This window comes from Mustela nigripes, chromosome 5 (genome assembly GCF_022355385.1).
Source record: "Mustela nigripes isolate SB6536 chromosome 5, MUSNIG.SB6536, whole genome shotgun sequence".
NCBI classification, from domain to species: domain Eukaryota; kingdom Metazoa; phylum Chordata; class Mammalia; order Carnivora; family Mustelidae; genus Mustela; species Mustela nigripes.
The window spans coordinates 75,907,503-75,925,176 of record NC_081561.1 but is presented as its reverse complement, the minus strand read 5'-3'; the positions used below and the strand labels follow the sequence as shown (position 1 = coordinate 75,925,176).

General features: G+C 34.4%; 1 protein-coding gene across 1 annotated transcript in view; it reads right to left on the bottom strand.

Annotated features, from left to right (window-relative positions):
• Positions 1–8,432: 8,432 nt before the first annotated feature.
• The window catches only part of CENPW (centromere protein W), a 63,975-nt gene continuing 54,733 nt past the window's right edge, over positions 8,433–17,674 (bottom strand). The window contains exon 3 of the mRNA XM_059399146.1: positions 8,433–8,468. Within this exon, the coding sequence (XP_059255129.1) occupies positions 8,448–8,468 (21 nt within the window). The 3' untranslated portion in view covers positions 8,433–8,447. The remainder of the gene's footprint in view (positions 8,469–17,674) is intronic.

The following is a 17,674-nucleotide window of genomic DNA, read 5'->3' as shown; positions in this document are numbered from 1 at the left end:
TTAAAATGCAAAGGATTCATTATTAAAATTTTAAAATTAAAAAAAAATAAAATAAAATAAAATATACAGTTATCAAATATATTGAAGAATAGTTAATGTGGACTTATGTGCATGCTTTATGTCAACTGGAAAAAATTATGTCTATGTATATAGAGACAGAAAACCATGAGAATCCATACAAAATAGTAGCATGTTACACCACTGGTAGATAAAATAGTGGTTTTTGTTTTCTTTTTCTCTTCATCTGCATTTTTTAAATTTCTAAAATGAATATTCAATGGTATTATATCAAGAAAAATCATTTACCCAACTCAACAAAAAAGCAAAAACATAATTGTTGGTTCCTATATTAGAAAAAGGGCAAGGTACCTTATGGTAGTGAGCACAATTTTCCTGTTGCCACTGAAAGGAAATGCTGGAAGAAGGGGGTTTTACATTCTCTTTTAATGAATAATGGTCATTTATTATATAGTGTGAGGTTATTGCTTGCCTTCATTTTCCCAATTGGTACACCTAGTCAGACACAGAGAATCTGGCTGCCAACACAAACTTGAATAGACAACATCCAGGGAATATTCCTCGCCAGTACTGCCTTCCACTAGACCATTCTATTGGGGATCTAAGGAAACATATTAACTCTTTGAAGTTGCTAGATATGTCCACACTTATACCATGGCAAAATACAGAAATGTTCAACCAAATCAGGGGAAAAAAAATTCCATTCTGTGACATTATTTTAAAATATATTCAAACCTGCTGCATTTTTCCTCAGCATTTAACAAGCCCTATAGTTTGTTGATTACAGAGGAGGTATGGTCTCTTCCAGTGGGTTGAGGACTTAATTAGGAAATAAATATTAAGACACACACGTGTCATTATGTAGATATGTGAGAAAGTGAGTTTAACTCTCAAAATCAAGGCCTTGTGGCAAATAATATAGAAATAATGCCTGGTTTTACAATTTTGGTAAAACCTGATTTTCTTGAAGAATCTTAGCTTTTCTCTTGAGTTAAAACATTTGTATTTTGCTAGTTCAGAGCATTTGGTAGCTTTGTTAGGACGAAAGTAAGATATTGACAATATAGTTTATTTGAAAAGTTCTATTCTCTTCTTTTTCTTAACATGATAGGGGAAAACAATCTGGGGGGCTTGAAGGGGCAGAGAGTGGGAGGTTGGGGGAACCAGGTGGTGGGTTTTAGAGAGGGCACAGATTGCATGGACCACTGGGTGTGGTGCAAAAACAAGGAATACTGTTATGCTGAAAATAAAAATAAAAATAAATAGTTTTCTTTTTGATTTTTCAATAATGAAAATGTAAAGATAGTTTCAAGGAGAACAAGCTTGTAGATTTAAAAAAAAAAAAAGTCCATCCATCCTATGTACAGTCAGTTCTGATGTAACACCCATACATATACCTAAAAATCCTCACTGTGCAAAATTGTTGAACAAAAACACAGGGCTTATGGGGAAAATTGGCACATTAATGGCACAGAACCAAAAATTTTGTTAGTTACACATTTTTAAAAATATGGAAAATACTTACATAGCTTCTATGGCAATCCCAATCAAAATCCCTGTAAGATTTTTGTGGCCATCAACAAACTGATTCTAAACTTTATACAGAGAGACAAAAGTCTGAGTAGAGTCAACACAATATCAAAGGGGAAGAGAACAAAATTTCCAAACTTACTATAAAGCTACTAATCACGACTGTGGTATTGGTGCAAGAAGAGACAAATAGATCAATGGAACAAAATAGAAGAAAAAAAAAAGAAAGAAAGAAATCTCCATATATATAGTGAAGTGATTTTTTTTTTAACGAGTAAAGGCAATGCAATGGAGCAAAAATAGTCTCTCCAACAAATGACAATGGAACAACTGGGCATACACATGCAAAAAATGAACATAAACACAGAATTTAGATCATAGACCTAAATGTAAAATACATAACTATAAAATTCCGAGAAGATAACTTAGGAGAAAACCTAGATGACCTTGGGTTTGGTTATGCCTTTTTAAATATAAAATCAAAAATATAATCCATAAAAGAAATAATTGATAATCTGGGCTCATTAAAATTAAAAACTTCAGGGGCACCTGGGTGGCTCAGTCAGTTAAGCATCTGTCTTCAGCTCAGGTCACAATCTTGGGGTCCTGAGATTGAGCCCTACATCTGGCTCCCTGCTCAGAGGGGAATCTGCTTTTCCCTCTCTTTCTGCCTCCCTCTGCTTATGTGCTTTTTCTCTCTGTTGAATGAATAAATAAAGATCTTTTTAAATTTTTAAAAACTCTTGCTCTGAAAGACAATATCAAGAGAATTAGAAGATGAGCCACTGACAGGAAGAAAATATTTGTAAAAGACGAATCTGATAAAGGACTTAGCCAAAATATACAAAGAATTTTTTAAGTTCAGCAATAAGAAAAAAAAGACAACTGCATTTTTAAATGGGTCAAAGTTTTTAACAGACACCTCACCAAAGAAGATATACAGATGACAAATATTTAAAAAGATGCTCCACATGGTATGTCATAAGGGAAATGAAAATTAAAACAAGATACCATTATAAATCTATTAAAATGGCCCAAATCTGAAACACTGACAACACCAAATGGCACCAAGGATATGCAACAACAGGAACTCTCATTGCTAGTGGGAACATAAAACAGCACAGCCTTTCTGGAAGACAGTTTGGTGGTTTCTTACAAAAGTAAACATACTCTTACCATATGATCCAGTAATCACACTCCTTGGTATTTACCCAAAGGAGCTGAAAACTTGTGTCCTTACAAAAACCTGCACACAGATGTTTAGAGGATCTTTATTAATAATTGCCAAAACTTGGGAACAACCAAGATGTCCTTCAAGAGGTGAGAGGATAAACAAAATATGGTATATACAGAAAATGTAATATTATTTAGTGCTAAAAAGAAATGAGCTACCAAACCATGAAAAGACAAAGAGAAAACTTAAATGCATATTACTAATTGAAAGAAGCCAATCTGAGAAGGATAAATACCTTGTGATTCTAACTATATGACATTCTGGAAAAGGAAAAACTATGGATACAATAAAAAGATCACTTTTGTTGTGAGGAAAGATGAATAGAGCATGGAGGATTTTTAGGCAATAAAAATAGTAAAATATTATAATGATGGATACACATCATTATACATTTGTCCAAACCTATTGACAGTGCTACACCAACAGTAAACCCTTAGATAAACTATGGACTTTTGTGATTATAATGTGTCAATGTACGTTCATCCTTGGTCAAAATGCCATTTTGGTGAGTAATGTTGATAACAGGGAAGATTCTGCCAATGTGGAGGCAGGGAATATGTGGGAAATCTCTGTACTATCTTCTCAATTTTACAGTAAATAAAATGACTCTTAAAATGAAGTCATTAAAAAAAATAGAATCCTAATAAAAATATAGCATTTCTTAAATGGTCAAAAATATATTTTACAATAAATATGGTACTTTACTTCAAAAAAAAGACCTGAGGTTTTCTTGTAGATGTGGGCATCTGAAAGGTTGCATCCTATGAGTTATTGTGAGGTAATGGTATGAAAATTACCCTGAAATGCATTTAAAGCTATAACACTAGATGTAGATGAATGTGGCTCATAATATACACAGTAAACTGAGGTAGTTGGTAGATGTTTGAAGTGTCCATATGTGTGTATTTTGTGTATTCCTATGTGGTTTTGTTTGGTACCATGCTCTTTTCTGTATTCAAACAATGTTTTTTGCAGACAAAATTGTGCATTAGCAAATGTCAAATTCACATCATGCTCAAATTGTTCCCAAATACATCAATCATTTTAGAACAAATTCATATTCTCAAAAAAGACATTTGCCTATGGTTAGTAAGATTGTGTGACAGACACTAGGTTGATTCAACTACTATATAATTCCGACCTCTTATTTTTGCTTACATATATTACAGAGGGTGAAAAAATTAAAATGCAATTGAAGCTATAGTGGTCATGTGACACAGCTCTTATAAATTACATCAAGCAATAACACAGTCTGACCAATGAGGCATAAAGAGTTGGAAGGTGAGTATAATGCCCCAGTTGATTATGTCAGAAAGGAGCCCTTACTAAAATCCTCCTCTCCTATGATATCCCAATAAGCCAAATCACTGGAAGTGTACACAGATGATAATAGAGAATGCTGATGATTAGTTCTATTGCCAGAAAATATATATTAAATAAATCTGGTTGTGAATTATGTGACTTGTATATGAATACTCACAGAACCTTTATCCGTAAGTCAAGTATGGAAACAACCTAAACGTCCATTAGCAGGTAAGTAGATAAACAAACTATGGTTTACCCAAACAACAGAAGACTACTCAGCAATAAGCAGAATGAAGTATGCTATTTGGAATGCCACAGATAAATTCCAGAAGCATGGCTCTGAGCGAAAGAAATCAGATATAAAATATTTTATACTGGGGGCGCCTGGGTGGCTCAGTGGGTTAAGCCTCTGTCTTCAGCTCAGGTCATGATCCCAAGGTTCTGGGATCGAGGCCCTCTATGCTCAGTGGGGAGCCTGTTTCCTCCTCTCTCTCTGCTTGCCTCTCTGCCTACTTGTGATCTCTGTCTGTCAAATAAATAAATAAAATCTTAAAAACAACTTATACTGTATTGGTCCATTTATATGAAGTTCTAAGAAACACAGACTCCTATATAGGAATAAACTAGATCAGTGCCTGCCTGGGGTTTGGGGAGAAAGTGATTATGGGCTTAAAGTGGTAACGGGAAACATTTTTAGTTAATAGAAATGTTCTATATCGTGATTTGGTAGAGGTTACATGATTGTACCCTTTTACAAACCCATAAAACTGTACATCTAAAAATGTATGATGGGATGCCTGGGTGGCTCAGTGGGTTAAGTGGCTGCCTTCATCTCAGGTTATGATCCCAGGGTCCTGGGATCAAGTCCCACATTGGATTCCTTGCTCAGCGGGGAACCTGCTTCTCCATCTGCCTGCCACGTCCTCTGCTTATGCTCTCTTCTCTGACAAATAAATAAAATCTTTTTTTAAAGTATGCTATTAATTGAAAGTAAATTATTCTTCATTAAAGTTGATTTTTAAAAATATCAAACTAGCCAAACTAGCTGGTATTCTTGGGAACCTTTGGCTAACAAGTCAAGCTCTAATTCTCATGATCTTGATGTTCACAGCCTCTAGTATTGCCAGAAAGGCAGAAATTATAGATTATGACCATAGAAAGTTATTACAGCTTATCTTATGAATTTGGGTGTTTCTCCCCTAATTTTAGACACTATGTAGTTTCAGTTCAACATGTCAAAGCACTACAAAGAACTCATTAATATACTCGGTCTTACTTCCAACAGTTTTAACCTGCCTTTCTTTGACATTCTCCCAAGAAACCTCTAAATGACTCAAACCCTGAAGACTTTGTATTTTGTTTTAAATGTTTTTAAATTATGTTTGAAATGACTTTATCATATTTTTTTTACCTCTTGCAAGCTCTGGTATATAAATTTTTGATTTATTTCTCCTGCTAAAAAAAGTCAACATATGGAATTATACAAAACACTCTCCCATTGGAAGATTTAAAAGAGAGAATTTTTAAGAATCCTCCCAAAACAAATAATTTTCTAGTACCCACCAAAGGCCTAGGACCAAGGAGACAAGTGACCAAGACTCAAGTGACCACAACCACAAATCGTCACACTAATTTGCTTGCTTTTTCCCACCACCATTTTCCTGCTTATCATTTATTCTTCCGTCTTTGCTAGTTTAAAATTCTGAGTTGTTAAAAACACTAACATCTAACTATGATATCTGTAATAGAGTAACATGTAACTATGATATTCATAAAATCCCTTTCCTTAATGCTGATTTTTGCATCCTTAGCCACTCCTTGGTGGCAAATTTTACCCAAATCATTAGCGAGTTATAGCCAGGTAATAAACTTATACTAAGGAGTGATTAAAAATATAAATTCATTCATGTATTATAAGAAACTGATATTAAAGGAAATTGGATAGCACTCCTTTAGTACCAATTCCTTGTAATACATCAGATAATTTTCTGGGAATTTGTACTAAGTGACACTGTAAAGGAAAAATACTGCAACAGGAAAAGGAGAGGGAAAGTAAGGGGAAGAAGAAGAAGAGGAAGAAGAAAAGAAGAAATAGTAATCTAAAACCTTCTTTCATAGTCTGCCTTATATACAGGGGCTTTGTCACCAACAAAATTTGAGGATTTTTTTTTTTTTTTTTTGAGAACTAGCTTTGGTAACCAAAGTGTTACAGAAATAAGACTGGGAAGTAACTAAGGAAGATTGGGTGCATATGTGGTGGCTATCTCACTTTTTACAGACTTTACAAATAAAGGTCACTACTTAGACTCAACATCAAACCCTTTTACTTTATATCTACTTGATAATCTCTATAATAAAAAAGGGATTGTCTGGTGCAGTACCACTTTTATTATGTGGTAATAAAACATTACAATACTCTGAAAATTTCATAGGGATGTTTTGGGTAAAAAGAGATCATGCTCCTTAATAATTAGTGAAATAAAATATCCAGCCAAAACCCTATCAGCTACTGCTCTTCAGCAAGATAAAAATTGTTGTATCAGTAAACTGATGTTTGACTTTGGGATAAAGCTGTCTGGCTCTTGGGGCTTTTCAGGAAAGAGGAAGAGAGAGGGAGAAAAAAAAAAAAAACAGGAAAAGAGAGATGGGAGAAAGAGAAACTTAGAAAATTTACTGTAGAAGGAAAAAATTGTGCCTTGATTGGAATCCAAATGTCACCCCTGAAGAGAAATTTAGGGCTGCTCTCTTCTGTCCCAAACTTCTCATTTTTATTCTCCATGAAAGACTCCAAGAATGAGGGGAATCCTACATGCTATGAGAATTGCAAGCAAATTATACAATACTTATAAGTCATAAAACCCTTTGCCAAACTTGTTCAAGAAATTGAATATGCAGTAGTTAAAACACAGCCACATTAGATATAATACGGACCATTCAAGGGGGAACATCTATTGTCATATCCCTACAAATCTCTCTGTGATCTTTGATGTTACTAAACAGACCCAGGAAAAAGATAATGAAAATATGAAATTAAGTAATTTGGCCATTCCCCTATATCAGATGTTACTGGCACTATGGATTGGGAATGAGATGCGTTCTCTTGATATAATTATGGTTCTAGGATCCTGGTTTAGAAGAGGCATACAAAATCTGAGTATTTGCTTTTGTTACAGAGCTCAAATAAACTTTAGAGTCATAAATATTGTTGTATAGCCACCATCCAGTCAAATGACCCAACAAATGATCATCCAGCAAAAGAAAAGGAAAACGATGCCCTCCAAAATCAGCCAACACTTCAACAATATTATAGATCTGGATCAACCATGTCTCCAGATGGCAGTGGTCCGTATCTTCCAGCTCAACCCTGAAGAATAAAGTGCAGAACTAAGAATTGAGTCTACCTGTGTGGTCTTAGTTCCTATCCCACAAATTATTTTATGTTCTCCTAGGTACATAAACTCATGTGTCCTAGTCAATCCTTCAAATATGATTTGGATTTGTGGGAAAGGATCCAATACTTGCACTATGAAGCTCTAAATACCTAGGTCAAGTGGGGAAAAGTGAGAAGTAATCTGGTATATTATACTACCTAAATAAAAAGTCTAAGTGGTCCAAAACATCATATATGTATTAGAGTCACATATTCAAATATGTCATGATTAACTCAGCCCCTTTTCCTTCAAAAATTAATAACTAAATGAAACTCAGTTTATCTCTGCGGGGTCCTCAAGATGAATCTCACAAAACAAAGTATTTGTTTATTTTTAAAGGACATCTAAGTTTAGAAAATATTTTTCATAGCTTGGTGAAAGTTTTTGAGACTGAATGGATGTTGGTAGGCTAAAAATCTAGGTTCCATATATTATTCACCAGATTATAAAAATTTGAAAAAAAAAATAGAGTCCAAAGGAATTTCCTTACTATGTGTAATTTCTTCCAAAAATTAAACAAAAACCTTAATGTAATCTTCTTTTATAGAACCTAATTTATTAGTTACTTAAAACTAAGAACTTTTAAATACATATTAATACATATTTATTCAAGGTCTAAAAATATATTTTATCAATACTTACCATGTTTCATTACTTGGAAAATGCAGACATTGCATTGCAGACATTTTCCTATTGTTTACTTTTTATGTAAAGCAAAGACTATGTAAAGCAAAGATTACTATGATATGGCTCTCTTTTATTAAATAAAATTATCTAGAACATATGGATTAAATCTTAGTGTCTTACCAGTGAGTCATTTTGTAGGATATTTATCAACACTTTTGTACGAAGCTGCTCATTTCTGCATATTCAAGAAGGATTCCATGAAGTATCACAATGGACATCAAGATGGCACTTTTGACCAGGTATCAAATTTTTCCATACCCTTTCTGTAGAGGATGGAATAAAAGTAGAAGCGATGGGGAAAGAGTCAGTTTCAAAACAAAACGGATTGATGAGATTATGACTACATTGCAATGACTCGTTTTCCTTTATTTCCAGCTTAGAAAGATCTTCATACACTTGAAGATGTACTGAGAGATGAAATTCCTACAGCCACTAGATGTCATTGTGATGTCATTCAAATGTTGATAGACAACATATATCTGATAAAGTTAAAAAGAAAGGTTCATACTTTTTTTTTTTTTCCTGAAGGAGAAAACATGAAATGTTGTCATCATCTTGAAAATAGTGACAAAATACTACCGTCATCAGGGAAAGGCTAAAGGTCCTACTATCTGCTGAAAAAAAAAAATTCTCCAAACCTTGGAAAAACAATTAATGGTGTCATTCTAGTTTTACTACTTCAGAAGATGCTGTTCATTCTACAAATTTTAATTCTAAAATTTGCAGCTGCTACCGCTGTTACTTATCCAACTTTAAATGGGAGGGAAAAATGAATGTGTGAAAGTTGAGGGTAAATTCAGGTGACAAGGAAAAGGGAGAAAGATAAAGAGGTTCTTATATCATGGTCCCTATTTTCTCTGTGAATTACAATGAAGGCAGGGTACATTTCTTTAGAGTGAAAGAAGAAATGGTGTGTAGTTGATTAGTGAAGAGAGGTGAAATTTTTGCATGTCTTTTGTAGGTAATAGAAGAGGATTATGAACTATGTTACATGTAATAAGCCTAGTAAAATTTATATGTTGAACCTCTAAGCCCCAGTTTGACTACTTTCAGAGATGAGGCCTTTGAAGAGGGAATAATGGATAAATGAGGATAAATGAGATCATATGCATGGGGCCCTAATCCATTAAGACAAGTGTGCTTACAAGAAGATGGAGAAACAACCAGGGACATGTGTACACAGAGAAAGTGTATAAGGACACAGTGAGAACGTGGCCATCAGCAAGCCAGGGCAAGAGGTCTCAGGAAAAACCAAATCCACCAGCACCTTAATCTTGGTTTCCAGCTTTCAGACTGTGAGAAAACAAATTTCTGTTGTTTAAGTCACCCATCCTGGTATTTTGTTACAACAGCCCCAGATGACTAATGCAAAGAGGTATATAGCAAGATGAAAATAGAAAGATTACTTGTGTAGTTAACATTAGAAAATCTAATTTGCAATAATGCTCTGGCAGATAATGATAATGACCTTCTCAACATATATTCTTTTCTTCCTTACTAGCAAAATGTGATTTCATTCAGAGCAGCAGTGTGCTGGTGCTGGATACCTATTGTTGGATATATACATAGGGACAGCCACTTTCCTCTGGTACCTCTTTTCTTTAGTCTTGCCTGCTCTTTGGATGTGAAGCGAAAGATGATAAATTGCTTTTGGCCTTAAAGAAATCATGTGATAACTATGGGGATTAAAGCCAAATGATAAGGATAGCAGAGCAGAGAGAAGAGGTTGGAATACTAATGACATAGCAGAATTACTGTATCAGCCCTCAACTGTCAACCTGTGGATTTATTACTCTTTTTAAAACAATAATTGTCTTATTCAATTAAGCCATTGAGTTTCTGTGGCTTACATTCAACTGCAATCTTAGACTGATAGAGATGCCAACTTCATAGACAGATTTACCCAGAACTAAAGTTTTGTAAGGTGCTATATTGCAGAATACTAAGGAATAAATAAAATGAATCAATTGACCAGAGACTAGTAGAAGTTCAGTCTAGATTATATGATATAGAGAAATAAAAGAGAAGGTATATAAGGAAGGCCTAGTTTAATTGGGAAAATTAGAAAGAAAAAGGAGGTCTTTAGAAAGTTGGAGAATGCATATGGAGAGAATAAGTAAAAGAAATGACCAGAAAAAACAAAAGTGTGATCAGAGTGATATGTTGGAGTTTAAGATTTTATAATGGATTTCACTTGTATGTGGAATTGAATAAACAAAACAAATGAACAAAGGAGTAAAATAGAGAGACAAAGAAAAAAACATATTCATAAATACAGAGAGCAACTGGTGGTTGCAGGGGTGGGGGTAGATGGGAGGATGGGTGAAATAGATAAAGGGGATTGAGAGTACACTTATAGAATTATTGGTCATCATATGGTATCTCTGAAACTAATATAACACCGTGCCTTAATTATACTTGAACTTTAAAAAAAGATTTCATAATGGGATAGTTCCAGATAGCAACAATTTTCATGGTAAAGCCATTGGTAATAGTGGCTAAAGTAGAAGTAAAGATCTCCAGCATCAAGATCAAGGATGTCATCATCCACATAGACAATGATGATAGGCAGGAAATATGGCAAGATATGAGTTATAAAAGAATATTACAAGCTTAATGGTGAAAGGTTTAGTGAAATCTATAGATGTCATCAATAGATGGCAAGGTGGAAGAGTAGAGGGTAGTATAGCTAGAGCATATGAATTTCAAGAAGATAAATTTTTATAGGATAACAAATTTTTATAGGATATAGGGCAACAAGTAGCTAAGAACACATATTTTCTTCTCAATCTCTTGGTATTTGGAAGTAGTTTCCACTTATCTCCATAATTCTCTTTTAAACAGATACCCACTAAATGTTTATTAAATGAATAAATAATGATTACCTTCTGAATCCTAACTATATTTTGTCCCCCACCCAGAAGCCCTCTGGATACTAGTTAGAGCTAATGAAAAGTTCCTAAATTCCCATTTCCTTAAGAAAGGGAGCAGGCTGCCATTTTAGAAAGGTTTAAGACCGAAAAAATATATATATAATAATAAAGAAAGAAATGAACCTGGACTTTAGCGATGGTGATGTGTCCCTATTTTAATGCAATTTTCACCAATTAAATATCTTTACCTTTGAAGGACCTACTTGACTGGATGTTATTTTCTTCAATGGAAATAATCATACTTTCCAGTTAGACCTTGAAGTGAAACTTTCCTTTAAAGCTTCTTCCCAGTGAGGACCATGATTTCCAGAGTGACCATTTCTAATATCAATCTCTTCTTTCTCAACTGACCCTTCATTGAATCTTTGCAGATAATTTGGTCTAGATTTTGCAATTCTACCACCACCAAACAACAGTTTTCAGTCACTATACTGTATTGGCTTACCTAATATACCCTTTTAACCCTAATAATATAAAGTTTATTTTCAGTAACTACCATTTCTACCTTGAAATATGGCTAAAGTACCAGATGCAAAGACACTTTCTGTTTGCTTACACTACTTTACTGAATTCTACATAATCTATTTTTAAGTTACCTCACCCATCCCTACTCATACCACTTTCCTAGTAGGTAACTAAGGCCCAGCACACCATCTTTCTCTATTTTCCTTAACAGCCAAACTTGTTTCTAGTTCTTTTACCTAGAGTGCTCTACACCTGATCATCCTAGGTTTGGTTCCTCCTTATCATGAGGATCTAAGTGTAAATATCCCTGTTCTAAAAGACTTTCCCCCACACTTAAAGGAGCAAGTCAGCCGTTCTTTATAGCACCATGTAGTTTTTTGCATCTCACTTACCACTATGTATGGTGGACTGAATAATGGCCCTTCAAAGATGTCAACATCCTCATCCCCAAACCTGTGAATATGTTATCTTATAAGGCAAAAAAGATTTTACATGTGATTAAGACTCTTGAGATGGGGATATTAGCCTGGACTAAACATGTGGGCCCTATACAATCACAAAGATCCTACTAGAAAGAAACACGAGGTTTAGGGTCAGAGAAAGGAGGTATTATGATAGGAGCAGAAGTATTTCATTTCGAAAATGGAGAAGGAGTCACAAGCCAAAGAGTGCAGGAGATATGTAGAAGCTGGATTCTCTCCTAGATATCCCAGAGGAAACACAACTTAGCTGATACTTGACTCCAGCCCAATGAAATCTGTTTCAGATTTCTGACTTCTACAACTACAAGACAATAAGTTTATGTTAAGTTACCAGGTTTGTGACAATTTTTTATACTGGCAATAGAATACTAATACCCTATCTAACATTTTTCTTGTTTTATTCATTTGTTATTTATCATCTGTCTTCCCCTAAAACTATTTTTTTGAAGATTTTACTTATTTATTTGAGAGAGAGAAAGAATAAGTGGTAGGGAGAGGAAGATGGGCAGGGAGGATAGGGAGAGAGATAGAGAAAGAGAGAGAAGCAGACTCCTAAGTCTGATGCAGGGCTTGCACCCAGGACCCAGAGATCATGATCTGAGCTGAAGGCAAGCTCTTAACCAACTGAGCCACCATGGTCCTCCCCTTTAAAACTCTATTAAGGATAAGAGCCTTGGTGGGATTTTTTGTTTATGTTTGTTTGTTTGTTTTTCAAGATTTTGTTTATTTGAGGCAGAGATAGAGAGAGCACAAGTGGGGGTGGGGGTAGAGAGAGGCAGAGGGAGAGCGACAAGCAGACTCTCCACTGATCAGGGAGCCCAACACAGGGTTCAATCCCAGGACGCTGAGATCATGACCTGACTTGAGAGCAGAGGGACTTAAAGTTGCCCCAAGAGCCTTGTTTTTTATAATTATTCTTGATCTGAGAGCAGTGCCTGGAACACAGGAAATGCTCATTAAAATTGAACTGAGTGAATAATTTATTTTTGGTACATGAAATTTGTATTTTATCTACCAAAGAATTTTATTCCTTCCCTAAATGTAAAAACTTTTGCTTTCTAACTGTGAAAGGGGAAAAAAAGTGTTTAGCAAAGATAAAATTGCATTAGCCATTCTAATTTCAATATTAGAGGACTGATATTTAAGAGTTTCCTACACTAAGAATATATTCCCTCTCATCCTGAGTCAACTTTCTTGTAAAAAGGATGTCATCTGTCTTGATATTTGTAATCCTTTGCCAAGGCAAATGCTGCTGATTTTTAATTCAAGTCTCTGGATCTCCATGTAATCTAAAAACCAAAGAGTTGACATAATTATTTTTAGAGCTATAAAGGATGGTAGAGCTGCCATCACCTTATCTAGACCTATTGGAAATTGATAAGTTATTTTACCATAGATGATTTTTCTAAGAATGTATATGCATGTGAAAATTTCCTGGAAATACTAATGTTATTCTTTTTAATTTTATTTATTTATTTGACAGAGATCACAAGTAGGCAGAGAGGCAGAGAGAGAGAGAGGAGGAAGCAGACTCCCTGCTGAGTAGAGAGCCCAATATGGGGCTCAATCCCAGGACCCTAGGATCATGACCTGAGCCAAAGGCAGAGGCTTTAACCCACTGAGACACCCAGGCACCCCTGGATTTTAAAATACATTGCAGCATTTATAAGTTTCAGCATATATGTAGAGAGATAATTTTCCTTCTATTTTTAGACAAATAGGCTTATAGACTAACATATAATTTATGAAGTTACATGAGGTAGATTCAATAGACCATGTCAAAAACATTTCCAAATTTTCCAACATAATTTCCCCTGAGCCATATGTATCCAGAGCTTGGGCTCGTGGGTTAGAGTTGAGAAGGCTGAGAGGAAGTGAAGGTTATTTTTTTCTAACTAGAAGATTTTCACCAGTTCTGTTCCCTAGACTCCTCTTATTTCTAATCAAAATCTTATTGTCAATAACTGGTCTGTCTTGTCTATATGAAATGTTTATAGCCTTCTCAATTGTGGTCAGTAAGGATTACTGAGAAATAAAAAACTAATCATAATTAGATTGTGAGTGAGATATTCAAAATGGAACATAAAAAGGGCTATTTGGAAACTTACCAAACTTAAACATTATTAGAAACTTTATTCCATCCCAAAAACCCAAGTGTAGTCAATACCTTTGGAAGACATTGGATTTAACCATGAGAATCAGTAGCAAAGACATATCTGGGGGACATAATCATGTTATAGCTGTACTTAAAAAGAGAGGAGAAGGGAGTTGGGGTAAATTGGAAGGGGAGATGAATCATGAGAGACTATGGACTCTGAAAAACATCTGAGGGGTTTGAAGTGGCGAGGGGGTGGGAGGTTGGGGTACCAGGTGGTGGGTATTATAGAGGGCACGGATTGCATGGAGCACTGGGTGTGGTGAAAAAGTAATGAATACTGTTTTTCTGAAAATAAATAAATTGAAAAAATTAAAAAAAAAATAAAGATTGTGAAACATAAATTTCAATCAATGACTATAGATACTAATTCTGATTTAGCAACTCAGTCTATTATTTCAAATTTGGTAGACTAATCTATAGCCAGGATCGAGTTATTGCTCCTTTTTTCCATGGTTCAACTGAATAAAAATCATAAATAAAAAAAGAAGATATTTTATCCCAGATTTGTTTAAAATCTATTCTAATTCATTAACTCCAATATATCTCAGGGTAATGCCTTTAATTTCTCCCTGTAAGCCCAGGACCATTAAATATCTTATAAGAAACCCACTAGCAATTCTCTTGACTCCTGTTGACTCAGGTACTTCAAACAGCACCTACCACCCACTGACTCCTAAACTTCTAGTCTCATGAACCCTCCAATATTCATCACTTTGGCTTCATACTAGGACATTTTCCCTCTTTCAAACCATTGAACTTATGAACTCTGCCTGGCTTCTTCTCCTACTCCTCCTTATCTTCCTTTCTCTCTCCTTTTATTAAGTTAATGCTTACTGTATCTCAATAAAGCAGTTAACCAAAACAAAAACACAGTACTAGTGTATAGACAATTGTTTTCTTCGCAGGATCCAAATTTCAAGAATTTAGCAGGCTAAAGCTACAGCTGATTTGCCTGGATGATCCCAAGAGATGTTCCTCTTCAAGTCTCCCCCCAATCTATTTTCACTGTGAAATTGATTCATTTCCTTCAAGGAGTGGTCAACAAATGACTTAAACTATCAGAGTCATTCTCTTATGATTCAGAAACTTCCTGGCACAGTATTTGATAAACTTTATATTCAAAATGCTTTCAAATCATATGGAGGGATTTTTCACTTGCAAGTGGATGTAATTAAAAAGAAAGCAAAGGGGGAAACAAGAGTGAAATATGCATAAGTTTTGCTGGAATTTATTCTGGATTTACAAAGAGTGGTAAGGACAAAAAGTGTCTGACAGAAGAAATCTTTAGCTTTGCTGCATGCAATACAGACAAGGGAATTTATGCAGGCAGTTGACTACTGTTACATTTTTAAATGGATTTATTGAGATATAATTCATATACCATAAAATTTAACCATTTAAAGTGTGCCATTTTTTATATGTACAGAAGTAAACACTCATCACCACAATCAATTTTAGAACACTTTTGTCACTCCAAAAAAAACCCCACATCCATTAATAATCACTCCTATTTCTCCCAACCACCCCTCCTTCAAGCCTCGACAACCACCAATCTAGTTTCTATATTTACCTATTCTAGACATTTCATACAAATGATATCCATTCAATATGTGGTGACATTTATGACTAGCTCTTTTAACTAAGAATAATGTTTTCAAGGCTCATTCATGTTATAGCATGTATCATCACTTCATTCCTTTTCTTACAATTAAGAGAATTTACATTTTTATAGCAATTTTAATTTCATAGAAAAATTGAGTCAAAAGTACAGTAAGTTCCCATACACTATCTATCTCATTCCCCACACACACAGTTTTCCCTATTACTAGCAAGTTGCATTGGTATGGGGCATTTGTTAAAATTGATAAAATATTATTGATATATTTGTATTAACTAAGGTCTATAATTTACATTAGGGTTCACTTTTTGTATTGTAGATTCTATAGGTCTTGTTAGATGTATAATGATAGATATATCCACTATTACATTCTAATATAGAATAGTTTCATTGCCTTAAAAATTCCCGTGTTGTACTTGTTCATCCTTTCTTCTCACAAACCTCTGACAACCACTGATCTTTTTATTCCCATAATTTTATCTTTTCCAGGAAAATATAAAACTATTTGGCTGAAAATATTCCATGGTGTAAGGATATTTCTCTTAGTATGATATACTGCAATTAATTAATTCATCAGTTGTTTATTTTACCCATCTTAGTCAGTATGAAGTGATATTTCATTGTACTTTTTATTTGCATTTCCCTAGTGGCTAATGTTGAGCATCTTTTCATGAGCTTCTAGGCCATTTTGTATATCTTCTTTAGAGAAATGTTAATTCAGATTTTTTGCCCACTGTTTACTTCATCTTTATGTTATTAAATTGTGTGTTCTTTATATATTCTTGATAAAAGTCTTTATTAGATATACAATTTGCAAATATTTTTTCCCATTCCATAGGTTGTCATTTCACTTTCTTGATGGTATCCTTTGAGGCATAAATGTTTTTATTTTAATGATGTCCAATTCATCTACTTTTTAAAAAGATGTGTTTATTTATCTGAGAGAGAGAAAGAAAGAGCACAAGCAGGAGGAGCAGAGGAAAAGAGAGAATCTTAAGAAGACTCTGTGCTGAGCCTGGAGTCAGACATGGGGCTTGATTCCAGGACCCTGAGATCAAATTGAGAGTGGGATGCTTACCTAACTGTACTACACTGTGCCACCCAGTTGCCCCTTCCTTTTTTTTTTTTTTTTAATTTGTTGTGCTTTTGGTGGCTAAAATCCCAGAGTTTGGAGATAGACAAACCTATATTTCAATGCCAGGAACTTCACTTATAAGCTCTGTGAATTTGGGCCTTTTACTTAACTTCCATAAGCCTCAATGTAATCCTCATCAAAATCCCAGCTAGTTGTTTTTTTTTTTTTTAAATAATTTGTCAGTATAAGAGACAATCTCAATGGTTAATATTTATGCTTAATACTTCATGGCTTTGATATTCATAATGAGAAACATTTTTCTTTCTTCATTGTTACATTGTAGAAGAATACTTTGTTGATCTACATTTGGCACTAATAGAAGAATGAAGAGATCATACTGATAGAATAAGATGGAAGAAGGAGAGAGCACAATAAGTGGATAAATGAAGAAAAGGCCCTCAGATATAAATACTGTTATTTCATATTTTTACCTTATAAAGTACTGGACAATATTTTTTAGGCTAATTTATGGCTGTCTCCCTCAGCATGGTAAATTACAAATAATTATGTAGTTGTAGAGGAAGTGGAAAATTTATTGTGATAGACTAGAACATTTTGTTTTGGGGCAAGGAGAATTACAAAAGACCTTATTAGGCACCTTTAGAGTGTCCCTGACTATTGCCTTCATACAGTAAACAAAGGATGATAACCAGCATGTTTCATCTTCATTGGGAAAAA